At 39.4% G+C, this 27758-nt stretch overlaps 2 protein-coding genes across 3 annotated transcripts in view; one reads left to right on the top strand and one right to left on the bottom strand.

The window, feature by feature from the left end:
• Positions 1–27758, top strand: part of SLC39A13 (solute carrier family 39 member 13) — a 139773-nt gene that overhangs the window by 66363 nt on the left and 45652 nt on the right. The gene's annotated exons all lie outside the window — the stretch shown is intronic.
• On the bottom strand, positions 736–20921 carry SPI1 (Spi-1 proto-oncogene). Of its 2 annotated transcripts, XM_030482779.1 has the most exons (6): positions 20042–20921; positions 13592–13685; positions 11322–11363; positions 6782–6969; positions 2285–2441; positions 736–1589 (listed from the first exon to the last, which is right to left on the bottom strand). In XM_030482779.1, the coding sequence occupies exons 1-6, from the start codon at positions 20084–20086 to the stop codon at positions 1273–1275; spliced, it is 843 nt and encodes a 280-aa protein (XP_030338639.1). In that variant the 5' UTR covers positions 20087–20921; the 3' UTR covers positions 736–1272. The 2 variants fall into 2 exon arrangements, with proteins under 2 accessions (XP_030338639.1, XP_030338640.1); XM_030482780.1 differs by lacking the exon at positions 11322–11363.

Below are 27758 nucleotides of genomic sequence, written 5' to 3'. Positions count from 1 at the left end.
ATGACATTTCCTGATTTCTGAGTGCTTGAACACATTTGAGATATGTTAAATAATGTTAAAAATTAAAATGCTAATTTTCTCAGTGTTGGGTGACTTTTATTTTCTTTTCTGTGTTTAGATGTACTGGGAAGCTTCACCATGGTATCTCAGCAGTTGAATGATCTTTTATTTTGCACTTTGAGTGTAATCTATGCAACAGAATTGTTGTTAGTTACTATTAATTGTTTTACAGTAAGGATTAAAATCCACGGTTATAAGCTTCAAAACCTTTTGTTCTATAATTCTGCAAAAACATGATTAAATACAACTTATTTCCCAGAAAGATTAATAAGTAAAATCAAGATACCACTGTGGAGGTAACCAAGCAGAAGGAAAGAACAGGAGCAGGAAAATGAGTGAAACCACAGAAGAACATGGTTAATTGTTATGTTCTAAACCGGATAGAGCTATAAATGCCATTCTTGGTATAAGTGAAGAGAAATTGTACAACTAGCAGGGCTTCGTTTGCACAGGAAAAAATAGCGATGATATATGTATTTTAAAATGGACTTCATCATTGCAGTCTCTTTCACAGTAATGTATCTCACCTATTATCTGTGTTAATTAGTTTGACAGCATTGAAGATGTTTCTAAGTAAATTAAGTAGTGGCAGATGGATAAAGCCCTATAACCCAGTGTGCTTTTCATTCAGACACCACACATAAACTGTATCTGCATAACTGAATGCACGTGAGATCTGTTTGTGAAGCAATCATTTATTATGCAAACACAACAACTTCATTATATCAAATTTTATTAAATATGTACATGTTATTACTATTTAAAAGAACAAGTATCATTCCAAGATCTGCAAACTTCTCTCTAGCTTTGAGAGCTGCGGCAGAGCCTGTATTAATGCTAGTTTGAAAGCTGTAAGCTAATGCAGTGTCACTGTGAATGACACAGCACCACCTTTGAAGGCAAAACTTCATCAGCTGTATTCTTAGTTACAATACAATCAAACAACAAAACCAATTTCCTGATAATAATATATTTGTACATGGTTTAAATTTCCCAACTCTGTCCAACTTGTAGGATGGAAGCAAAGAATTCTGTCATGTTTAGGATTCTCAGATGCTGAAGAAGGGAATTCGTACCAGAAACATCTGACGGTAAAGGCTGTTTAAAGGCAGAGAAGGGGGCACAGGAAGCAAAGAGAAAGATGCGTCCATCTCCTCTGCTGGTATCCAGCCAGGAGGTATTAATATGTTTCTTGCTTAGGGTCCCGTGGCCTCAGTGAGGATAATGCTTCCTATCAGTGACTCCCCTTCCCATCACCTCTCCACTAAACTGGTAGGTCAGCTTCTTCTTGACCTTCTTCACCTCCCCTGTCTTGCCGTAGTTTCTCAAAGCCCGTGCCATCTTCTGGTAGGTCATTTTCTTGCGGTTGCCTTTCTGGATGCCCCAGCGATGTGCCAATGCTTCTTTGTGTTTGGAGGAGAACTGGAAAGTACCTTTTTCCTTGTCCACCCACCAGATGCTGTCCTTCATATCTCCACTGCGAAGAAGGTCCAGAAGGAACTGATAGAGACGTATCTTCTTCTTGCTGCCTGTGTGTGAGTCAGAGAAGAAAGGCAGTGAAACATTAGGATTGCTGTGTAGTTGCTGCTGAAATAGCAGAAAATATGTAATTCGTGTAACTGTTTTAGCTAGCTTGTCAGTCACGTAACTCCTTCAGTTTGCAACGCTTGTAACAATGTACAGTGTTATAGTGTGAGGACATAATGTAGATGGATGTACTGGGCAAAAGAAACAAGAACAAGAGATTCCAAAGGCCAAGGCCTTGTTCTGAAATTCATTTGCTAATTTGGAGGTAACTGAAAAGCAATCCTAATTTGAAACCATCTGAAGCTAACTTGGGCAGGTTATACAGAACCTGACTTTCAAGAACTGAGCAAACAGAGCTAAATGTTTTTAAAAATCAATTCCTTGACATTCTTGCCTTGGATTTCCCACTTGTTAATGGAAATTGCAGTATAAATGGCAAAAGCCATTATCCATTCAGGAAGACTGATTAGGCAAGGCAGAAAAAGGAAGTGGGAGTACGTGAAGAGGTGGGATTTGAGATGTAGACACAGTTATGGTCATTTGCAGGATGGGAGAGTGCAAGGAGTCAGGGAAAGTGAAGCTTTGGCAGTGGGATAAAACACTGTCACAGCAGTTGTACGCTTTTATTCACTATCATCATGGTAACGTAACAGCTGCTCAGCACACAGCTTGATGAAGTCTCTCTGTCTTCACTGACCTGTTTCTCCATGCATAATTCCAGGCCCAGGGTCCACACCATCAGTCTCCCCATCTGATACTTCCAGTGGGGGGCTCTGCCTCTCTATGTCGTCCTCATCAGAACTGGGCTGCGGTGGAGAGGAGTACTGTAGGCACATCCGAGGCAAATAGGACACCTTTGGGAGAAAAGAGTAGTAGAGGGAGGAGATAGTGATAGAGTGGGGCATGGAGAGAGTTACACAGAAAAGGCAGGAGAAAGTAAGAGGTATATGAGATTGTTTAGGGTAATACTGAGTGATGTAGTTGTTGACATTTATAATAAATATTATGCAATAAGAAACTCTTCCACCTAACAGTCAACACTTACACATGTACAAAGATACATCTTTACATGAGGGAAGGAGGAATAAAGTTGTGAAAGTCAAAACTTTCCCCTACATTATATCCTATGCAAGGGATACTGCCCCTCTTCCTCTGTACATCCCCAAAGCTAGCATTCTTCCTAATGAGTTTCTGATCCCTGTTGCCTACCCCCAGTGTAAAACTGCTTTTGAAAACAACTTTTTTCCTAACACAGACCTTCTGGAACTGCTCTTTTAAATTTGAAAGTGCTGAACAGTTCTTCCCTAGCATGGCCGCTTTGACTGGCTTTGGCTCTGTTGTCCTCTCCCTTTCTCAGGCATAGTACCTTCCAACAGCACTGAATCTCTACAGCACTGCATCCAGCTCTAGAGATGGGATTACATGGGTCTGTCAGCTTCCTGTCCCGAATTTCCCCTGTGAGGAGGCGAATAGCCTTAGCACTAAGGTAAAGGATACATCACATTGGCTCACATTCTCTTTTCTGAAGTGGTTATCTGAAAATACCCTGTTAATGGGGATTTCTCATCTGCAAAGCTAGCAAACAAGTTTTTATTCTAAATTGTCTTGCCCTTTTATAGAGGTCTTGTCAAGAGCAGTGTGGAATATACTTCTGCTCTGTAAATTCTCAGTTGCAGTCTGGTTTGTTAGGGATCGCGACCAGTTAGAATCACAGAATCAACCAGGTTGGAAAAGACCTTTAAGATCACCAAGTCCAACCGTTCCCCAGCACTGCCAAGGCCACCACTCAACCATGTCACTAAGGACCTCATTCACACAGTTTTTGAACGCTTACAGGGACAGTGACTCCACCACTGCCCTGGGCAGCCTGTTCCAATGCCTGAGCACCCTCTTGGTGAAGAAATTTTCCCTAGTATCCAATCTGAACCTCCCCTGGGGCAGCTTGAGGCTGTTTCCTCTTGTCCTGTCACTTGTTACTTGGAAGAAGAGACCGACCCCACTTCACTACAACCTCCTTTCAGGCAGTTGTAGAAAGCGATAAGGTCCCCCCTGAGCCTTCTCTTCTCCAGACTAAACTCCCCCAGTTCCCTCAGCCGTTCCTCATCAGACTTGTTCTCCAGACCCTTCACCAGGTCCAATGCCATGAATTATTGCATTAAGAATGAGGAACAGATCAGTCTGAGGGACAGGCAGTAAGAACTTAATTCCTACATTAAAAAAACCCAACAACCAACACCCCAGAATCCCAGCAGTATATAGAAGGTGGTTTTCATTAAATGGGCTGGATCGATAGTCCTGGAATGTGAGTTCCTTCTGAACTGCTCTTCCTTCCCTCAACCAAGAAAGGATGTCTCGAACCTGATTCCCTTTCCAGGAGACCTTATGCACTGAAGCAGCGAGCGGGTGTTCATGAGTCACACCACACACCCCACATTGGGCTTTGCAGAGTGGTGCTTTTCAAATGAGTTTTGCACCAGCTTGAAATGTCCCAATAAGGAGTGTGTGCCACGGGCTGGTTTTGGGGCACAGCGGCTGGCGGTTAATGAGTTGGCACATTGGCTGGAGGCGATCTGGCAGGAAGGCCAGGATTGGGTAAGAGTGTGTGTAAGCTTCCTGTCAGATCCCCAAGAGAGAAACTTCAGCCCTCACCACAGAGTCACCTTTAGCTTTTTACAGTTAAGAAAGCTGTGGCCCCAGGGGTAGGCAGGAAGGGAGAGACAGTGCCATGGGGGAAGGGAGATGAGAAGGTGGGACAATGTCTTACAGTGAGTTTGGTGCCCCTGCAGAGAAAATGGTTGTGGAAACCTAAAGCGCACCATGGGGTGGTGTTGGGAGTAAGGAAACCACTTATCTGGGGCTGGAGGGGGACAGTGGGAGAGTGCTGTGGACAAGGGAGGGGGAATGGTGTCTCACCAGCAAAGGGAGTTGCAGAGGCCAAGCTGGGGAGTTGTGTAAGCTTCCCCCACACTGTGCCCACTTTCTCTGCCTGTATTTTTGCTTACACTTACTTTGTGCCTAAAATTCGGCACAGGTCAATGCATACGGTGTCACACAGTTATGCTGCAGAGTCACAGAGGACCTGCCAGTGAGTTTGAAAGACCCAGGTTACTAATGCAGTTCTGGAGAGAGAAAGCTTAAGAAACTGCTAGCTACTTTCCATATCCATGTTGTCTCAGCGTCTGTGGCATCCATATGTGATTTTCCTCTTTCTAAAGCTCTTCACAGTTTTCCAGCCTTTTCTTTCATTCTCCCTTCAGAATGACTGTTCATTTCTCAATTTATAATTTGTGAGACCACCTGTTGACAGGCTAACACAACTTTTTAAAGAAATCTTGTCCAAGAACAGCTTGAGCCTCAAATTGGATTTCACAAAAAAATGTCGTATCAACAGATAATTAGAGAAATATCTTTGCAAGTTCTTCCTTTATTCACTGTAACTCTGATATTGCATGACAAGATGGGTGAAGTTAGTAACTGGCAAATTCAGTGGAGGATTAAAGCTTGCTTCCTGCTTCTGTTTCTTTGAAAATGCCTTGAAGAATAGTATCTGTTGCCTAGGACTGTGGCTGAGACACACCAGAGCCTGAACCTCAGAGCATACCAGGTACCACTTGCATGAGCCATTCTAAGTTAAAGTAAAAATCCAAAGATCCCCAACTGGTAAGGAGAAGGAGGGTAGTGGTGAATTCTACGTACTGGTATCTTCTGCAGCTTGGTACTGGTTGGGGCAGAGAGAGCACAATGCTCTTTATTGGAAGTGGCAACAATATTAATTATCTGCCTTTTGTCCTGAAATAGAGGATGATAACTGAGTAGAATGAAGTGGGATAAGCAGAAGCATACACTCTAATTTTCTGCTGGTGCTTCCAAAGAGATCCATAAAGGGGCTAGTTTTTATTCTTTGCCTTTGGTTGGAGGTAACAGTAGGTCATTATGTGTTAGCAGTTGCAGGGAGCAACTGAAACAACTTGAAGCTTCCCACAGACTGCTGTTCCATGAAGCATTTTTTATACTCGTAACTTTCTGTTCCTAATTCTTTGTTTGTATCTGCATCTTCTATTCTATTCCTGATTTTTTTCTGAGTAATAGGTGACAAGTTTGATGGCTTGAGTCAGTCAGTTTCCTGTTGACAGTGTTAACTTATTCACTCAATTTTTTTTCCTTGTTTTTGATTAATAGAGTATTTGTATACAATTTCAGTTTGCTTTGAACATAAAAAGCTCAAAATGACAACTCCATGCATGCAGTTTCCCTTACAAAACTTCAGCAATGGCACCATTATATGCAGCACTGTAACCAGTAATCACTTTTCTCTCTGGCCTCAGTCCTACTCTATCTTGTATTCACCACACTGTATGTAGCTGCCTGCCTTAGCACAAGATCACCCAGCTTTCTTATTGCTCCCAGTAATGACTTTGGACATATTCTTGCAGGATCAAGTTAAAAGTGATCTCCATGCCCATTTTGCTTAGTATCTTTGCAGTATGATGGAACCTCTCATAATTTCAGCTTTGTATGAGGGTTCACTGGCACTCTGGTGACTATCTTTACTGCACAATGGAGTATCTTTTTTTTTACAGGGAGATGACTGGCTTCATGTAAAATCTGAGCAAGACAGTGTGCTTTGGCTCATGACTTATTTACTTTCAGGCAAAACCAGAAGGAGATTGTCCTCAGCCTTTTTCACCGTGGTAAAATTACCTGTTCATTAACACAGACAGTGACCTGTCTGTGTTAGCATTTCTTGTACAGGTCATGTAAAATTGTCAGGGTTTCTTGGAAATACTTAAAACTTTCCTACTACTTTGAGGCTCATAATCCTTCCTAGCAGCCATGGATACCCTTGCTATGACAATGCATAGCTTCTCAGGTCCAGGTCCTCTGCAGAATTTCAGAACAGTTGATTTTAGTTCTAAATGAAACAAAATTTTGACATTTCAAAAACCTCCACAAAATGCAATGATCTTTTTAGGCACAGTTCGAGGAACATGACTCCTCATTATCCAGATAAAAGGAATGCTTAAACCACATTTGTCCTGAGAATGAAGAGTTATATATCAAGTGCTTGTGCAGTAAGAACTTGTGTAATTCATTTCACCAATCTGTTTCATATGAGAGTATGCATTCCCTGATGGGTTATTTTCTTTACCCTTTACTATCATGCTGAATTCTGAGGAAGGGTTGATAACCATACCTGGTGGTTGAGTCCGATGTGCGTGGTTGGGATTGTAGAATCCAAGACATGCATTTGTTCGATCTCCATGTGCCTGTACAGCTGCTGCAGCTGGGGAGGCTGTACACTCTGCAGTTCCGTGAAGTGATTGTCTCCAAAGGTCTCAAACTCACTGTGCATGTGGTGTGGATGGTATTCCCAGTAATGATCTAAAGAAATAACAATAGATTGTCATTACAAGATTAAGAAACATGGCATTTACCTGTCTTGCATCAGTTCTTTCTCCTGGTGCTGTCCTTTCCAACTTCTCCACACCACCCTTGTAGATCTGTCTGTCTCTGGTGACAATCTGTATAGATCCCTGTAAAGTTTCTTTTCCTAATCTCATAAATGCCTGTGGCTGGAAAGTAATACTTAGGCCATTCTAATAAGGAGAATACTTTTAGATGGAGAGGTGGATTTCAATGATAATTTAGGACCAGATGTAAAAGATATTAATGCTAGCACCTTTCCCAAGAAGAGACCATAGCAGTCTTACATTTTCCTCCTTGAGGCCACAAATTTTACTGTTTTACATACTGTCACAGCCTCGTTACACTCTTCCTCATGGCATGGAAATGAGGGGATGCAGCAAATGTACAGATTTTTCTGCAGTTATTTTCAGGCCTTATTTTGCTCTGCTAGAAAAAATGTAGGAATGCTGCAGAAAAGGCACAGCACTTTGTGAGGTAGTTCCTGTAAGCATGTGTTGGAATGTCACACATTTTTCAGTACCAATACAAGAGAATAAAAGGATAAACTGTTGCAGCAGTCTGGTGTACATTGTTTACAGTATCTGGCACAGACTCTTCTCTACCTTTTTTATCTCTTCAGTATGTTGGAAAGGTCTGTGATAATTTTTTTCAAAACCATGAAGAAGTACTCGGATAACCACTATCCTGTTTCCTGATTTATTTGCTTTTGAAATTAAATTCCCTATCATTCTCAGGTTTAGATTTCTGGTTTTTAAGTTCAATATAAGCCTCCAACATTTTTAGAATTTCATATTTGCTGCTCAAAATTGAAAATCTGCTGCAGGAAATGTGAAGCATTGCAGATTCTGTTTCTCTCTTACATAGAGTAGCTGCATGCATAATTACACATGTATTTGTGTGCACTCTGTTTTGTAAAATCAAAGTTGACGTCACTTGTTCTGCTCTGACAGAGATAGGAATTAATCTTCCATAGTTTAACTTTTAACGTATCATTTTATGCATGGCCAAAATTTCTTTATGTTATTCAGTATAACAGTTCTAATTTACATCTTACTATTCCAAGTTTTCTTCCCTTGTATTACTAGAAACCATTTCTGTCACACCCTTCACATGCTTTCAGGTTGCTATCACACTCCCTTAAAATCTACTCCCAATTGTCACTTAACCCTGCTGCATGTACTTAGCTCTCGGTCTTTCAATATAAATCAGTATATTCCCCCCCCCTAATCATACTTGTTCACTTCTTCAAATTCCCAGCTGTTGACATCCTTCCAATAATGCGATGGACAGAACTGAACATTTTGTACTAAGTGTAGTTGTACTGAATTTATAGAGGAAACCATTGTCTCATTCTGCAATATGATGTTATTATGTATGGCGTTATCTGGATACTAATGCACTGTGACCATTTTTTCTTAAATACCAGCTTCATTCTTTCTCTCAGCTTCTGTCTCCTCATCCTTCTCAGCTTATGTTTTGAACTATTAGATCTAATCCCAGTGAGGATTTGAAATCCGGAATAGTGACTTTGAATGTGGCTTTCTTTAGAGAGAATTCAGTGGTATGGTTATACCAAATATAGTTGGTACCTGAGAAGTTGTAAGCTCTTTTAGCTGCCTTTATGGCTCAGGCCTGTAGAAGTTTGTTTGGAGGCTCTATCAGACCATTTACCACAGTGCTTACTTTTCTGTCCTTCCTGCTTTTCTGATTCATGGATAAATCATGTCACTGCATGTGAAAGGGATGGAAAGGTAGTTACAAAACCACCTAGGAAGTATTTGTGCGTGCTCTGAGTGTCTACTTTTTATTCTTCTGAAGTATTTTTTTATTAGCACTCATGTTTTTATACTTCAAGATACATCTAGGTTTTTGAAGCCTGCGGCAAGGTTCCTGCTGCCTCCAGAACTGTTCTTTTAAACTCTTTCTAGACAAATAAATTAACTTATGAAACACTATTTATGCATATTCATGTTAATCACTGTGTGCTATTTAGTCTAACCATTACTGAATTCCCTTTTTATGGAATTAGGTGCAGCTGTTAAAATACTATAATAGCATAGTACTAATAGCACAGCATTTAGGGACTTAACAGTCATCACATAATACTAATGCGTTACAAAATGAGTCTATATCAGCAATTACTTCAACACAAACTTATGCCCAAATATTCAAGCTGTGACAGGAGTTAAAGTTCTTATTTCTTTCTAAATTACCCGTAATTTCACAGTGATTCTTAGGAAAAACAATATTGGTTTAGTTACATTGAAAGAGAAATTTCTGTCTCCACAAGCCCCTCTGTAGTTAAGCAGCCTGGCTCAGTTATTGCTCATGAAAACATAAAACCCCTCTCAATATCTGTGTCTGCAGTTATTAGAGTTAGCAGTAGCTACTTATTCTATGTTCTTTGTTATCTCAGTAACATATAGCAATTCTGTTCCCTCAAAAATGTTAAGGTGAAAGGAGGAAAAAAGAAAGGAGAGAAAAATTCTAGAAATGGAAAGTGTCTATTCTTTGGGTAAAGGCAAATGTCATTAAAAGCCAAGCTAAAGCTACACAATGGAGTCATTATGAGAAATTTCATGTGAAGTGAAAGAGGATGTGAAATAAATTCTCTCTTATAGAGACATGGAGATCGTGTTTGTTTTGGTCTTGTATGTAGTGAAAGGTTAGAGGAAGGACAATCATGAACTCTGAACTCCCTCCCATGCCAGGGAGGATGTTAGCCTTTTGGGAAGCAATTGTGGACTTAAAGGCATTGTGTTAGTATTTACCACAGAGGTAGATTCTCACTCTACAAGTGAGAAAACATAACTGAACTTTCTCAATCATCTTCTGACCAATGTGAATAGCTCTGCTCGTGTTCTAATAGATAAATAATGTTAGAACCACCAATTAGACTATGAAATAGGCTTAAGGAAGGTATTTATAATGAAAGTGGAGTAATAGGCTAGATCTGCACCACACAGCACAAAACTATGCAGAAATTCATGAGCCAGCTCTTGAACCGGAAACGTGACAGCATTGTCAGCACAGCACTCTGCCCAGACCAAGGAGACAACTTGTTGACATGGCTCTACTTGTGAGGTCTGAGCTAGTATCTCCAAGTGGATCTGCTCTGTGCTGTACACATTTTCCAACACATTTTGAACTAGGAGAGGGTTTCTTACACAGGGTCTCATTGCACAACTTAGATATTCCCACTGTGTTTTGCTCATCTGAGAAAAGCTGGGATAATTGAAGGGCACTGGGAAATTGATGTCTAGATTCCCTACAGACTTGTAGTCTGTTGAGTGAAATGCTGTGCTCCTAGGCAGTGCAGCAGTCTTGTCTGTAATGACAATAGGATTTCGTTACTTCTCACTTTACAAACTTCATGATTTTAATAACGCCAAAATTTTCAAATCTATGAGTCAGCAAAGCATGAGAATGGCTTTGAAGTGAGGGGGTTTTTTAATGAAGTTTGGAGTTCTTTCTATTTTCCATACAGCATTTAAGACTAAGGTTCACATGTTTGGACTTTCCTCCACTTCTGTGTGGGCTAAAATCCTAAAAAAGTCAAAGCTGGGCTTCTTAAATGGTCATATTACTATGGTGGGATGAAAATAAAATCCCAGATCACGAGATCTAGTAAGTTCCATGAGGCCAACAACAAAGTGAACAAGGGTCAGCATTCGGCTTCATACAAAAACTGATTTTTACTAAACCTGTAATGTTTAGTAATAACTTAGAGACAAAGCTGCAGTGGAATTTTGTAATTACTAAGATTGCGTTAGTGTTACAAAACAGGCTGTATTACATTTACAGACTTACTAGCATACAGGCTTAGGGTGGGGTGATGGACTAATACCTGATCACTTGAAGTAGCTTCTGTCCTGCTTGGCTGTGTCTCTATGTTTATTACAGTATTTACAAAACAGTTAAAATGCAGTATAGAAAATAAATGCAAATAATGCATATTGTGACGAACATATGGATATGTTTATGGTGTGTTTTTACTTGTTGAATTCAGTGTTCACTTACTGGCAATGATCTACACATTAAATTAGTGAAACACCATTGTGTGTACTTCACTGCCTACTCAGGTAAACATGGGGTAAGGGTTGCCTTCGGCATTGTGCTCTAGCAAAGTGACAGTAATGCATGTAGCACACATCTTATGATATTGCCATCTTCCTTTCACAAAATTAACTTTTTAGCAGTGAGAGGGAGGTAGTCTGACACTTGAGCAAGACCTTCTATTCCGTTAGCAGTCCCTTGTCAGCAAAGTCAGAAGTATTATTCTGTATTGTAGTATGTATTTACTTTACCTGGTAGCCTTTCTTTGAAGTCCATAGTGGTATTGAGTAGACCTGCAAAATTATGTTTGATTTATTGCCAGTGATCGCACTGTACCCCAAGCTGAACTTCTCTCTCACAATTCTATCCTGATTATTTGTTCTTTTTTTCCTATCTAATCATGCTGTCAGCTCTCTCACTTCACTGCTCCCACTGCAGCACCTTATTTATTCTTTTTCCCCACCATTTTTCAATCATTGTGCTTTTATCCACATTGTTCTGAACATTTAGTACATACTTCTAAAAGTAGTTTATGATGTCCCTTTCCTGCTCTTCTGCATGGCTCTTCTCAAGACCCACTACTTCTGCCATGCTACCAAAATGAAAGCCAAAGTTGAGTTTGTCAGTGTTAACAGGAAAGAAGCAAAACATGCTAATTTGTGGTTTTCACTCCCATTTGTATTCTTTGGTTGTTCATTGCTCTTTTGGACTGTGAGCAATTCAGGAAAGCAGAGGGTGTATTAGGCACTTAGACACAACCAACTATGTTACATGTGCTTTCATAAATAAAGATTTGATTGAAATGTGCGGGCTGGGATTAAGTTGCCTCTTTCATAACCACTTACTGTAGGAGCTAAAACATTAAACAACAGGGGTTTGGGTCTTTAGGACAAGTGCAACACAAGTTTAGGAAGAGTCAAATTTCTGTTCAAAGTGGGTGTTTATGTACTACTTAGGACATAACCTGAAGAGGTGACTGTCAAGTTTTTGTTGTGTTCATTATGACGAATAAAAACAATCAAATCATTAACATAATGATCATTAACATAATGATCTGAACAGTTTAGCTTAGGAACAGCCTTCCAACAGAAGAAATGGGCACTAAACCAGGTGCGATAATAAAATTATGAAAGATAAAGGGATGTTGTTGCTTGATGTAACCTAGACTTAATGAGCGAAAAGTTATTTCCCAGTGCTTTTTTCTACATCTTTTATAGTCATTGTTTAATTGTCACAATTGCCTTTCGAGATAATAAACCTTATCCTTACTTTATGGGTGTGTAAACAGGTACAAGTTATCATGTAAAAACCCTGAATTTCCATGTGGAATTTGCTGGGTTTGATTAATGTGACTCGACAGATGCCATGAGATAACTTATAACAACTGAATTAATTCTTTATCTCCAGGCATTAAGAATATTATAGGTGTTTCCTGAATGCAATGTAGAGAACAAATTTAGGTAGGAATCTTTTTCAGTTAAATGCTCAGAACAATCCTATTCTGTAATTTGCTGTCGCTTAAGGTAGCTTTTATTTCTACAGATAAAACAGTGCTATACTGTGAAGCTGGTAGATGTCTTAAATTAAGCAGTGATGGGTCTAGTTGCTCTACCAGTGGGAGTCTTTTAGGGAAACTCCAGGATCTGAAGGGACTGCCACAAATGATACAGAACGGTGCTTTTCCTTCCTGAGTCAATATTGACTCTGATATTTCCAGGGTGGTGGTGTTGGACCATTGTATTGCACAGGACATGAAATGCACAAAGCCAGATTCTCCTCTCTGCAATGATTTAGAGTCCAGTGCACAGACAACGTGAAAACATAAAGACACCAAAGCTTTGAAATCACATACATAAATTGAAGCAATAAATAATCATAGAGTATTTTTATATTGAGCTAGGTTTATGTACAAACTGCTACAAGGAACTTTTACATAGATTTAGAGAGAGGAAGTACTTGGGTGTACTGGACGAAGAGTGAAAGTTAAAGCTAGGTGTGGCAGCATGCAAAAGAGAGCAAAAGAAAGAGAGAAATATATAGGCCAAATACCAAAGAAACATAATTAAAATGAAGGCACAAATAGAGAGTTCTAGGACCTATGTCAAACAGCAATTGGAGATGGGAACACAAGAAAAGAAATACAGTGTTATAAATCCAGGTCCTTAAAGAGTTCTAAAACAAGCAGAGTGCTTTTGATCTGCAGGGGAAAGCAAAAACACAGTGAAGATAATGCAGGATAGATCATGAGACGCCACCTTCCTGGCAATACACTGAATGTCCTGGAAGCTCCTTGCATTATTCAGTGCCTTCTAAAATTCTCTTTCAAAGAAACCATGTTGCAGTTCTCTGTTGGAACAGTGCCATTAAGGAGAAAAATATACTGTTGGTTTCTGAATTGAAATTATGTGCCCATACATTATAGATCACAGCAACATGTTTGTTCTTTTCCTGAATGTCCTAAATCTCTTTCCTGTGGTATCCCATGAGACTTTATGCTCCAAGGAGATATTTTTTAACTTACCACTGTGACTGTCTCCATCACTGTTGAGATATTGGTAATAGTCATGGGGCTGTCTGTAGAGGTCTGACTCATAGGGTACCATATCTTCAGAGGGCTGCAAAGAGAAGAGGAATTTTTTGAGTTGTAAGATGATACAAATCCTTTCAAAATTATTCATAGTTAGTGAAGAGGAGATGCCAACACATTTAATATTGCCTAGGGAAAGAAGCGGGAGGCTTCAAGTTCTTTTTGAATCAGCAGGAATAAAATGCTTGACACCAAACACTAGTTTGCAAAAAATAAATGAGTAATTCACCTCCTTAGACCCAGTCTGTGTTGCAGAATTTGTCCTGTGATATTACACAAGTCCTTGATATCCCACCCTCCAGCCTTCTCTGGATACTGCTTGAAGAGCTGTCTTGAACATCAGCCACAAGCCAAGATGCCATCACACCAGCACAGCAGGGAAACCTTGTCTTTGGTAGTGACAGACATTTGTTATTATTATTCCTCCTATGCACAAAAGAGAAAGCAGAAACTTATCTTTCCTAAGGATGATATTCTGAGTGTTTCTAGGAGGTCTCATTAAATGGTGGCAGTTTGTAGGAGGGTAATGATGTTGACAGGGGGCATAAAAACTTTTTCTTTCTCAGTTTTTGTCCAAGATGAACTGTAAATGTTTGCTGGTTGAAATCAGCTGCACAGGGCTGTTAGGTAAGCACAGACAAGACTTAAAAAGTCCAAATGTGGGGCAGATATTGAGTCATAACCTATTGGATGCTTAGCTGTAGAACTGAAGTCCTGTCTTCTTAAAACAGGTGGCATAGGGTAACTTTCCCACTTGTCTTCCTTCCCACGCTTAGAACTGCAGTGTCAACACTCTAACATCTTCTGTTGTTTCAATAATGGTCTGTTTATTATTAGTTGTGCACAGTTCTGTTGTTTCTTTTGATGTTTGTTTTTGTCTTTTTCCAGAGTGAAGTTTCAGAGCAGGGCAATGTCCTTCACAGGTCTTTGCTAAACTTTTGTCCAGTTAAGTTTGATCTGAACAAATTCTTACAGTGCCAACAGAATGTAGAACTCAAACACCTTCTGCTTTCTGTGCTGAAAGGAAATTATTTCTTGTAGGTACTAATAGAAGCATTTTTATTCTGCTAATGACTTCAGCATAACTAACTTCAAAATCAAAGAACAAGTATTTAAAACAATATGATAACTTAAATGATGGACATGTTTTTAATGTTCACATGTTTATATGTTCTTATGCCTATCTGTATGTCCCAAATCCTTAACTCCCTCCATAAATCTATCTCATTCTTGGGACACCAGCATTTTGTAAGCTTAGGCTATGGTGACAGCATGCCAGAAATGCAGGAGAGCTTTTTTTTTTCCTTCCTCCTCTAGCCCACTGGAGAACATGAAACCTAAGGCAGCAGCTGCCACTAAAATCCAGATGGAGGTGGTAGATAAGCAGCTGGCAAGAGGAAAAAGATTTTTTTTCTGGTGAATACTACATCAGAGTTACCATTTCTCATTAACTCTGCTGGTAGATTCTAGTTAACTCCTTCAGTTCATTCTGTTGGAATTCAGGGATTTAAAGATTGTCCTTTTCTAGGGCTCTGATTTCTATGATGACATTGATGAAATTGCATCAAGAAAAAGAGACACTTATTCCGAGGGGATTAGATGTTCATGGGCATCAGATCCATGGAATATTCAAAGCCTCAGGAGCAAACCCATTGCCTGGCTGTCAGCTCCCAATATAATTAATCTGTGATGGTGGATAATTATTTTGGACAAATCTTGAGAAGACAATAACCCACAATAAAGACAACCTAAGGGAAAGACTGAATAAAAGGAGTAAATCATCATTTAAATGTAGGGATACCAGTGAAGGGACTCATCTTGCTTCTGGTCTCCAGAAGATACAGGTGCAGTCTCCCTTTTCAAATCCATAAGATTCCAACAAACTTGCCTTTCATCTACACAAAGATTTAATGGGAAACATAACTTATTCTCCAGACTTCAGAGGGGTGATCAAAGGAGACAGTACAGCATGGATTCTCTCTGATGCTTTTGGTTTTCCTCTACACATTTGCTTTGTGTTCTCTCTAACCAGGACTGGTTATATGCATTCACTCATCTACATTCCTTAGACCAGTGGTGTACTCTGATCTCTGACAAGAAAAAGTATTTCAACTGTGGTTTGCTTTCTTCAGGATAAAGTTCTGAATGGAATTTCTACTCTTCACTATCTTTCCAAATTCATTTACCTCACTCCTCCATTTCCTTTCCATAAATATATGCTTCTTGTTAAATCACGTCAAGCTGAAGAATGTATGAAGTTGTTTACCTTCGTATCAGAATTGTTAATTTGTGATAACTCAAAGGAAGGCATTCATATTCTGAGAAAGGAGACACCTCAATGGCCAAATGGAAAATGCACATCATACTAGTTAGGAGAAATGGAGGTTTAGAAAGTCATATAAATGCATATAGTTTGAAAGAAAAATCTTCATTTATTTTTAACTAAAATACTAGAAACTGACTGAAATGATAAAAATTCGTATCTAAATGTATCAAAACTTGTGTCTCTGACAAATATTCTGCCAAAAGTAAACAAATTTCCAAAGAAATTAGTGTCCTGTCAATCTAGGCTTAATTTGCTATGTATAAAATTTCCACTGCCACAACAAAAGCTCTGTACAGAAGTATTGCTTGGCAGGAAGGCCAAGCATCAGTCCAAAAGTAAAACAACAATACATATTTTAGGCATGGGAACGAATGTTTGACTTTTCCTAGTTGTGTTCTTCCTTTGTTGTCTCTTCTTCCCTAAGATATTCCAAACTCCCCCATTTCAGTCCAATATACTGTAACAGGCAACGGTGTCTCACAGTTTGAGAGCTGGGAATGAAGTATTTCTACCATTCAGAAGCTAGTTTTACAAGTGCAGAGGTGTATTCAATGAGCAGAGCTAGAGGAAGGTGTGTTAAATAAAAAAGTGGTTTTCTTAATATTTACAGACCTGGCTGACTGTGGAGTGAGTTGCAGATGCTCAACATCTAAAAACCAGTCTGCTTTTACATAGATCATTGTGTTTTTATAATACCCAGTTTTAAAAGTCTGGGACTTCAAATCTCTCATTATGTATTGTGGGAATTTTCTTCCTTGAATTTGTTTTCTGCTCAGTGACCCATGTGATAAAATATGTATGTGTATATCCTTGCTAACTCCTGCAATCTGGACTAATCCAGCCCCACAAAGGACTTGAATTGGCACCACTTACCATCTTGCTGTCTGAGCTTCAAGGGTACAGTAACAAATGTGGGAAGATGTATATTAAATATTTAAAAGTTTATGTGTCATAAACTTAATCAGATGGTGGCCAAAGCAGACAGTACAGCATGTACTGTCTCTGATTCTCTATCCTATGGTAAGATGGGATATTTTCCTTTGTTCATTAGAGAAACTATTGCCAAGAACCTGTTTTTAATCTCTCTCTTTTTATTAAGAGCTTTTTCTCCAGTTTGAGAGAATAGGTTTCACCATGTGCTGCTGTTGCCTGTTGTACCAATCTTTACCCACTTGCCCCATCCTCCTCTGGAACCTCCCCACCCACACACCCATTTCATCATCTTACTAATAGCACTTCCATGACACTGAACTGTTTTGTTTCCCCTGACAAAAAGCAAAGAATAGCTTATGTTACAACTTAATATTTAACTGATGTCAATGGCCATTTGTTCTGTCATATAGGAGAGTGACAGAAAGCTTTGTTATTCATAGCTGTGGTCTGAAGTTGATATCTCCTTTGTACATGCCATAGGGTACAGTACACTATCTAAAACCATATTCCAACCTCAAGCAAGAGGTCAACAAACAATCCTTTATTTGTCACAGACTTTGATAAATGGAGATTTACCACCATCTTCCTTCTTGGCAATGAAAATCAAGGGAAAAGCCACAAAACCACTAGAAGGTTTGGCTGACATTGGTTAAGAGAGGTACAGGGGACTTAACTGAAGAGCAATATGAAAATTCTTGTTAATCACCAAGGCTTTGTCAGATGATTCCAGGTGATTGTAAATTCACTAAAAGCTGATCTTTTTTTGTTATCCTAACATAACTATTCACTAGCATGTGATTCAGAATTACCCCACAGTTTCCAATGATGTGCTGCTGAGACAAGGTTGAAGGCCCAGATTAACCATATTTCCTTGGAAAAAAATTACAGTATAACTATTTTAGAAAAGATGAGTAAGAGTATTAGCATAATCACTCACTGGGGCAGCCTCACTGGACCATGCTGGCAATGCAGTTGTGTGGAACAGAGCCTTCTGTGAGGCACTTTTTCTCTCATATGAATATACTTCTATTCAAAGCTGTGATTTCTACAGGTGGCTACTTAGGGATTCACATATAACTGAGGTCCTCTCTAGGCAAAGGTGTTCGACTCAATAATTTTTGGCCCTGTAGCACAACTCGATTCTATCAATCATGCACTGAAAGACAAGGGCCCAGTCTGCAGACCTTTTCCATACAAAAGTCCTAATCTTCAGAGAAAGATGCAATACTCCTAAACTATTTAAACCATTTGAGCAGCGTTTTCCAAATGGAGGATAAGAGTTTCCTCACATAGTCAAGAGAAAGGCAGTTACTGAACCACCCTTAACTGAAAGGGGAGGGGCAGAGGAGGGAAGTGTTGCTTCACAGAAACCCCTGTCTAGAAACAGGCTTATGGCTCCCCTCTGAAAAGGTCCCAGGAGGCACAGACATTTATAACGAAGCTGTGTGGGGCTCTATTTTGCAGGCCTCAAAGTGCACTTAAAACAGTTTTGAAAATACAAAACACAAGTTATTAATCTTGGGACACTTTAATCACAAAAATAAAAACCAAATTGCTCTGTGAAGTGCTCCTGTAGGACGCAGTTGTATTTTCACTGCCTGTTGTATCATTCATCTGAACAGAATTCAGCCAGAATATTAACTGCAACGCAAATTATGGGCCAGGATGTGTTAGATTTTCACTCCACTTATTCGATGTGTGCACTGGAATTCAATACTGAAAAAAAAAGAGTCCAGAAAACTTGGTTATGAGTGAATGAGTGGACAGAAAATTAAAATTATTTACTTTTTTCAAATGGAGATGCTGGTTTCTGGTAGTTGAGGACAAGGTTTGGTTTTCTTTTTATATTTATTTTAAGTCCAACACGTAACATACTGAGAAAACTCTGTGTACTTTTTCATTTTCTCAGTTTCTTTTCAGCTTTCTATCCTGACACATTTACAGTAGATCCATTGGGCAATTCGGTGTATTAAAGAAAAAGAGAAAAAATTTTTAGGGTCTTCTCGTCCTCTGGATAGATACAAGATTTCAGGGACACTGATGATGAACTGCTAGAATGAAGGGTCTCCCCAAAAGAGGACGTATATTTTCAGTGAACATGGATACCAAACATGAAAGGAACTCAAAGGGCCATCTTTCTGGGTGGAAGATAAGGAACCATGTCTTTAGCCTTCATTAGATGGGACAAGATAAAAACAAAACTTGATACAAGTCTTGTTAAATGGACTCTTGGATCTGCATTGTCTCTTTCTGTTTTCTGAACACAGAGAGCAATTACCACAAGTCATCTACCACATAAAAAGCCAGGTAAAACACCTTATCTGACATCTCTTTGGCTTCTACAAACTTCATAAAATCTACTTAGGGCCTCTTTCACCCACTCTATTTGGAGATTTTCCATTCAGGTTTGTTTCTGAAGAACAGGTTAGCGACATTATGTGCTTCATACAATAAATTACAGCAGTGTAACAATGCTTCAGGGTTAAAGAAAGGATAGGAACAGCCTCATAAGCACACAGAAAAGTTTGTATCTTAGAGAGCACATTGAAAGACCCAATTAAGCCCTGTGGATCTTGAATTCTCGTTCACCAATTGCTTTTACATAGCAAGTGATTTCAAGAGAATTCAGTTCAAGAGAAACTAAAGTCAGAGACTAAGATGCCACCACTGCAAAGAGAACAGAGTCCTAAAATCTGCAATACGTGAAGTCAGCATTCAACAACTCTTCTCTCACAGATTGGTAGATAGTTAAACACATAAACTATGGCAGAGAATCCAGATTATTAAGAATTACAACCTAAAGAAAGGATCAGCCTTGTATCACAAAACCGGCACTGAAGGGAAAAATATACTGACTTGCTCTATGCATACTGTACAACAATACCATACCTTTAATCTGTGAAAACAAATGGAGATCAAAAATCAGATACAAGTTTAGGGAGGAAATGTTAATTTCCCATTCATTGCAGTGTTGTCACTAGCTTTATATATTGACCTAAACCCAACTTCCTGGCCTTACAAATAAAGACCAAACCAGAGATATTCTCACATAAGAAACCTGGTTTACTTTGCTTTTCACTACTGATCCCAATGATCAATATTAGGAATAAACCTCATATACTCACAGGGGGAATGAGGGGAAATCCTTCCATTTTGCAAGCTTGCAACATTCAGCCAACTTCGGAGTGAATTTTTCTTAATTCAGTTTTCAAACATCCAGAAAAACTGACTTGAAAAAATCACATGAAACAAACAAAAAAGAAAAAGCAAAAAAAAAGGAAAAAAGTGAGATCCTCGGACTCCGTGAAGTCCCTTTGCTGTGATGGATCTCGGGATAGGAGAAAGACCCTAACAAGTTCTTATTCTTTGCCCTAATAGTTTCTGAGGTGAACTTCTTCCTGAGCTGTATATGAAGTTCCTGATTTTATCAAATGTCTGTAGAAGGGAGATATCCTGTGGGTCTATCAGGGGCTGTGACATCACAGCTTTTAGCCAGTTTGCATAAATCTCATTGCAGAGTTGCGGAGCTGTAACAGGAAGTCTGCCCTGAGCCATGGGCAGGTGCTTACTGTATAATCAGCAACCCAGAGCCTGGGCCTGCTACCAATAAACAAGCACATGGGTGCAGCGCTCTGGGGAAGACTCTGTGCTTCCCACTGTAGATGAACCGGAACGATGGTGCTGCTCTCTGGTTTAATAGAGGTACCGTAAAGACACAGCCCTGACAACTTCTGTGAGGACAGGGCAGTGGCATAGACTTGCTTTGACAAGAGTTCTGTGTTGCAACTGAGTGGCAATACTTAGCAGAAAGTTAAAAAGAAGTATGCAGTTTCATATGTGCAGTCTTAGGTTTCTAAAAAACCCTAAAGTTAAGTCCATCAGACTTTCTTCATAAACTTTGCAACAGAGCAAAATGATTCAGTGGAAGATACTTAGTCCTCTCTTTTGTTCTTGTGATTTCTTTTCTTTTCTGGCTCCTGCAAGGAGAAAATGAGTGGGGAAACAGAGAATGTATTACATGTCCCATGCAATGGCTTGGCATCTCTCAGATCGTGACTGCCTTTAACAGCAGAGTACAAGGTTTGTAGTCTTGTATCTAAACAGTCAGGTGCTGAAATTTCTTGTAGAGATTTTGCTTTAGCTCTTCTCACATGGTGTTCTCCCCAAACTTTATCCCACTGTTTTACTTGCATATGGCTGCACTGAACAAATGCCTTTCATACTGAGGTTCTGGCAGGGGTAACTGGGCTGTGGGGCAGGATGTAGAGGATGGGGCGTTGCTACAAGGGGGGAACACTCTCATTCTGCAAAATGCCTTCTTGCTTCGCAGTTAGTTAGTAATGCCTTGGAAAAAGCGAAGTTGCATTGTCTGGTTTGTTCCCTTTCAATCTATGCCCATGTGCCACAGGTTCTGCTTTTGAAAGTAGCCTGTGCACCACTCACCTGGGTCTACGGGTGAGGGGGAATTTCAGCTACTACAGACTTCCTCGTACACTGGTAAAACCAGGGGCCGCTCACAAGTTCCTCTCATTCCTCACCCTAAAGGAATTCAACAAGCAAACCATATTGGCAATGGGATAAGATCAAGAACATGATGGGAGATTAACTCACCAGCATCAGTTGGTACATAAGCATTTCATTCTCATTTTATTCATACCATGAAATCTTGACTTTAACTTAGAAATGAACAAGCTGCTAAACAGTCCACTTCTGATGGTTGAGATGGTTCTTGAGTCTCTCCTTGGATACCAGCCTGGTAGTGATCAGCAAAGTACAGTACCAATGATACGATCCAGTGCAAACAGAAGACAAGGAAGTGAACAATAGCATACACAAATCTTAAAGTGGGTATTGGATAGGTAATAAAAGTAATTGTGGAAATTGTGTCTCTATTAAAAAGGCCATTCAGAACAAAGAAGATATGCTGTCTGATTCATCGTACACTGAAAGAGAGCTTAAGCAGCTATTGGAAGGTTTAAAAATGTAGTGTTTTACACAGAGAGGCTTCTATTAAAGTGGAATGCAGCTGTATTTCATATGCTGGAGGATATTTCTGCACCATCTCTTAGCACAGGAAATTACCTAATAAGGATAGATATTTCGCACCAGCCTTACTGCACTCAGGGAATGCTAGATTGCCACCATTATCAACCATGTTTAACACAGGAGTAATCATAAGTGCACCAAGGTTATCAATGTAGTGAATGAAACTGATTCTCTATATGATAAATTACAACCAAAGAATGTGCCATAAAGCTTGGGTACCAGCAGAAAGTCGAGAAGTTTAATAAGCTTCCTAAGAAGGAGAGTATCTCCATAAATAGAAATGCTAAAAGTGAAATAAAATGCTTGTTTACACTATCATATTGGTATAGGAACATCACTAGTAACAATCTTGCTAAAATTCACCATATACTTTCTCACCGTTGTATATAACTGGTGTTTTACCCTATGCTTGTAATCACAGAATCTTCTCGCTCCAAAAGGAAGGCCTACTAGAGATGATACGTGTGGCCTAGATCGTTGCAGTACCTTATTAGATGACTTACATGCAGAAAACAGATGAAGTTATCGAATGATTGTATAGGAAAAAACTGATTTCCAGAGGCATATGATGCGAACTGCTACTCGCAGAGTGTAATCTGACCTTCAGAAAGGCTTTTGAAGTAGGGTAGTGATCCTTCACCATTTTGGGAATTTGGAGGACTAGAGAAAACCTGCTGAGTTGAAAGATTAAGTTTCTGAATTATTATTTCTGGAAACATTTAAAATTCATATTAATCTGAGAGATTTTCCCTCTAAACATCACCTCACTGTGTGCAGTTTCTTGAAACAGTTCTTCCCCTGCCTTTGCCCATTTTTTCTTCAAGCTATTTCTAACCACAAGCTACCAAAGCAAAAGGGTTTCAACTCTCAGCCACATCACAGAGAGGTCCCGTTACCTCAAACCTTGTTTGGTGTTTGGAAGGTAATTTTTCGCCCTGCTGAAACCACATACAACATCACTCATCCTGAAGTCTTTTAATCAGAAGCAGGTGTTTAATGTTCTGCTACTGAGTTTTCTTGCAGCAGTAAGACAAGACCTCCAAGCAAGGATTCCCTTGTATGTTCCATATTCTTCCCAGAGCTATGTTTTCCACTGAACTTTTTTTATCCTGAGGTAATAAGGCTTATGGGTCTTATATACCGTCCTTTAACATCGAATATCCATTCAGATGACATGGGAGGGGGCTTGCCCTCTTCTTTAAAGAGAGCCTATGGGTCTTTCCGACTGTGGAACCTGTGGAGTCTGGAGCTCTTGAGCACAATCCTCTGCATTTAACTCTGTTCTATGTGCTACTGAGTTGAAGATATGAGTTGAGATAGCTTTGTTACATTTTTCCATAATGAGAGAGTAGGAGCCCAAAAATGGCTGCTGGAAGTTACTGGCTGAGAAGAATTTGTTACCACTTTTTCTCATGTGGAGCAACACCTTAGGATCTGTAATAGTCTGAATGTAGACTTCACTGAAATATGTGCTCCCCTTTCCACTGTGATACATTATCAGTCACTGATGAACCCTTGTGATACCCAGAGGTTTATTACCATGGCTACATTTGAACAAAGACTTATCCTCACTATGTGGGCATCCCCTCCTAGAATTGATGAAGTTCCTAATGGCAAAACAAGTGCTTTTGACAATCTGGCTTTCCAGTTTTCCTGAGTTTTATGTAACAGCGTCTCTATAAGGACTTTTGCCAGAGGGAAATATCATTAAAATATCACAGTCTTAACTAACTTTGCTATATTGACAAAGATTTTCAAGCTTAGACTAGACTAAATCCATATCAGAATGAAGATACCTATTTCCACTGGGAGGAAGAGTGATAATTTGGGTCAATAGTAATCCAGAAAGCCTCATGGATTTTTTTAAGGACCATTATGATATGCAATCACTTTTAGAAATGAAAAGCACTTATTTCTCATTTTATTAGTAACTTTCAAACTGTCCATAAAGCAGAATTCAGCAAAGAAGAAAATCTGCCTATGGCAATTTCTTTGGCTTCAAGATCCGTTTACATCTCAGCTACATTTTCTAACCTACTCTACTTGGAAAAACTTATTTTGGCTGTAAGGTGTTTTCAAATAGCTGTAAGATTTGATGTCAGTTTTCAATGATCCTCTGCATTCTGCAGGCATCAGATTTTTAGTTTACACATTCCTGCTCATTTATAGTCATCCAATCTCTCAAAACTCTTGTGCCATTTCACGCAATTGACATGGAAGCATGCTTTAATAGCATCTGCTCTTGAAGTCTACATCCAATCTACCAGTAGCACCAGTAAGATGCAAGCAGTATAGCCTACGATCCCTTCATAGACTTGTGCCTTAAACCTACAGTCCAATTTGTGGGTGCCCTCCCCCCCCAAATCAGATACTTTAATAGTAAAAATTAAACTATAAGAAAAAGATACATCTGAGATATGACTCAAGAAGAGCATTATCTGTCAAGAAAAAAAGTTGTTGTTGATGAAGGCTCAACAACCACTCTGTGTATCTTTTAGGGGGTGTCACTTCAGATTGGGTCTAGTCTGATGCCATGGACTGAATTCCCATTTGCAGCTAGAGTCCTAAGCCACATCTTCAGTTTCATATGAAAAGAATCCAGTTTATGTGCTCTAATACTGCTGTGTAGTTCAAACTAAACCACAGTAAGCGGGGAGGATCAGGAGTTGAATTTTAGAAGTGCACTTATCATCTAAACTAAATTGCTGATCTGCACCCACCATTAGAGAAGATTCTTCCCCTGGCTCCGTAGTGACCTCCACCAAGCTGTCAGAAATACCTCTGCTGAATAGATTGCTGTACAGCTGTATCGAGGAAGAAGTCTTGCTCTCCTAATGTAAATAAGATGTTCCAGACTTGAATCTTACTAGGATTATATCTCTTAGTAATGTCTCAGAATTCTAAAGAGAAAACCACTCTTCATAAGTACACATATCTTTAGGTAGCTGCTGGGTTTACAGCTGTGCTTCCTGTTCTCTGCCACCACTTTCACAAGGACTTTGTGTCTGGAATTTTGTATAAACAGAGGAACTGAAGTGCTAGAAGCCAGTGCTCTATACATCCTCACAATAGACATTTGGCTGTATAAGAGGTGAAGCATGCAAGCAAGCCTCATGTTACAGCTTTATGTGTGTGACAAGGACAAGTGTGTATGACACTGTAGTATATTATCTATAGAAGCTTTTTTCTTACAGAAGTAGTTACTGCTAAGAGAAATTGTGTTTGAATTAATTATGTTTCATTCTTTTGTAACCTAAGACCATCTTTACTATATGCCACATTCAGTTAGATTCTTTAGGATTCATTTTTGCTTTCTTGCCTTGAAATCTGCATGGTTTGGTAAAAAGCTGACATCTTTCACTAATCTTCTGGTAGAAAAAATTGTCAGTCTAGAGGTAAGTAGCTCCATGTTAAGCTGCTCAGGTTTTTAGAAGCACAGTTTGCTCCCTGCTTTTACAAATGCTCCATCAGCCATGTAAAGACTGCAGGTCCATTGAAGAGTTGATAATTTTTTGTTTGGTTGTAGGTGTTTTACTCTGTGTTTTAGTATTATATTTTTTGTAAGGTTGTTCTGCTATGTATATGGGTGGATACTTTATTTCCTCCCCCCTGTTCTCACAATTGTGGTCTTCTAATTTTGCAATTTTTTTTTTAATACAAGCAATTTTCTGTACCTACAATCCAGTATTTGACTGTACTGAACTACATTTAACTCTTCTTGTTTTGCCAGAAGTATTATACCAAACATTCAGCAATTATATTATTGTGCTATGTTATACATTAAACAAAGACATGGGAGGACCTAGTGAAGGGTCTTAAAAGGACTTCAACATTTTGTTTTGATGTAGTAATTGAGAGCAATATAGTGGAGAAATAACAAAAGAGTGCATTTGGACACTATTTTGGTCTTCCCTTACACTGGAGAAAGGAGAGAAAGGGAAAAGAGAGTCTGAAGCCAGGAGGGCCAGAGAAAGGGAGACTGCCATAGTTCAGGCCATTGCTGGGTGATAGCTTAGGCAATGAAAGGAAAAATCGATCTTACAGGTGTCCTGCAAGAGGAAGCTACACATCCTTGACAAAGCCTGCTTGTGTAGATTGGCATAGTGACAGAGACAACACCCAAGTGACAGCAAGAGTAAAAAGAATAGCTTTGCTAAAAGGAGGTAGAAGAGAAGGAAAACAGAGGGGGTTTTTTTGACCATATTATATTAGTAGTAGCAGTGAAACATGAATGTTACAGAAGAATAAGCTAAGAGGTATATATGTGTCTCAGAAACAAGAAAAAGAAAATTGTCTTCCCATTTCAGGAGAAGAAACCTCCACACATCTGACCCAATTGACAGTGTGAGAGCCTAAAGCCTCATGACTAAAGAGATTTCACTGCAGTGACAGAGGGGTGCAGAGGAGCAGAATACTTTGGATTCTAAGTGCTTGTATACAGCTGAAAGGGAAAAAGGGAAAGAAGAACTTGGGATATCTCAGTTTGTAGGACCTGGATCAATTCACAATAATTCCCAGAAGGAGTTAAGCATTTTCTGGGGTTAAAGTGAATCAGAATCTGTACACCGTGTGCTGGAAATTCCCTAAATGATTTCAGTGGTCATTAAGAAAAGGGAAATGGTTCTTTTCTCAGTAGGAGATGGTAGGAGACAGAAGAGTCGACACCAAAACAGAGCCACGGCTGAGTATTTATAACTTGGCTGTCTCTGTCCCCAGATTGTAGGATTCCTGCCAGCTGAGAATGGGACAGACTTTCCCAATGGCTTTGTCTGTTGAGGGGGGTTTTGTTATGACTGATAACGGGCAGAGAGTGTTACAGTTCTACTAGGAATACTACATGCAGCCACGTACAGCATGGGCAAATACAGGCAAAGCTGCTGATAAAATGTGCTTTAGTGACAAATGGAGCTTCAGCTCTTCTGCAGTCACCTTATTCCCACTCCTGTGTCCCTGGGCTTACTCAAGTTTTTTGTCTCTTCAGTCACAGACCTCACCTACATACAAATCCTTAACTGTTTATTTAAACTTTAATTCAAGTACTGGCTTGTGTATTTTAAAAAGTGACTGAATTTTACATAGTTTGGAGTTGCAGCCTGCTATTAATGATGTTTTCATTTAATTCAGTAATACAGAAATTAAATTAACTAGTAAAAGTACTATGTTCAGACCTATGTTTGCCAGTCATGATTTAGTGTCTTTTCAACTCATGGTCTACAGACTTCAGCAAGTCCTTCTGGGGGATCTGAGAACAGTAACAAAAAGTAACCCTGTTATCAGTGGGCTTAATCTGGTCATGTAAATTACACGTATGTTTGCATGTACATGGAAGCATTTTAGAGATCTGCAAGTAAAAAGTTTTTTGAGCTCTGTGACCTACAGGAACCTTTGATTTTATTTTCTTTGTATGGCTTTTCTTCTAAATACCATTTACCTCAAGCCAAGATCTTGCCATCACCCCCCAGTCCCAAACTGGCTGTAGGATTTCTCCTGTGGTGAGAAGAAATATGATGTGTCTATTCCAAGTTAGTTTCCTCACCAAACCAATGGCAAAGTTTGCCTTTGGAGCAGCAAGCAGAGGACAAAAACATACGGAGTGCTGGTGCTGTTTATATCACTACCTCAACCTACAGTGTCTCCTCAGTCCCACTTCTGCTCCTCCCTGTTGTTTCTTCTGCCTGCTTTCCTAGTAATCTCTCCTTGATGCTATGGCTAGATAAAGCTTTTTCACTGTTTTATTCCTAATCATTCATGTAATCATAATCTTTCTGGACAGCAATCTACTCACTCATCCATCCT

This window comes from Strigops habroptila, chromosome 4 (assembly GCF_004027225.2).
Source record: "Strigops habroptila isolate Jane chromosome 4, bStrHab1.2.pri, whole genome shotgun sequence".
Classification (NCBI taxonomy): domain Eukaryota; kingdom Metazoa; phylum Chordata; class Aves; order Psittaciformes; family Psittacidae; genus Strigops; species Strigops habroptila.
This window is presented reverse-complemented; position numbering and strand designations above follow the sequence as displayed.

Excerpts from the sequence above, each read along its gene's own strand:
- SPI1 (XM_030482779.1), bottom strand. The coding sequence starts at position 20,086 with ATGTTGCAAGCTTGCAAAATGGAAGGATTTCCCCTCATTCCCCCT. Across the intron at positions 13,686-20,041 it reads GATTTCCCCTCATTCCCCCT|CCCTCTGAAGATATGGTACC; the intron begins GTGAGTATATGA and ends TTCTCTTTGCAG. Across the intron at positions 6,970-11,321 it reads CTTCAAAGAAAGGCTACCAG|ATCATTACTGGGAATACCAT; the intron begins GTAAAGTAAATA and ends TTATTTCTTTAG.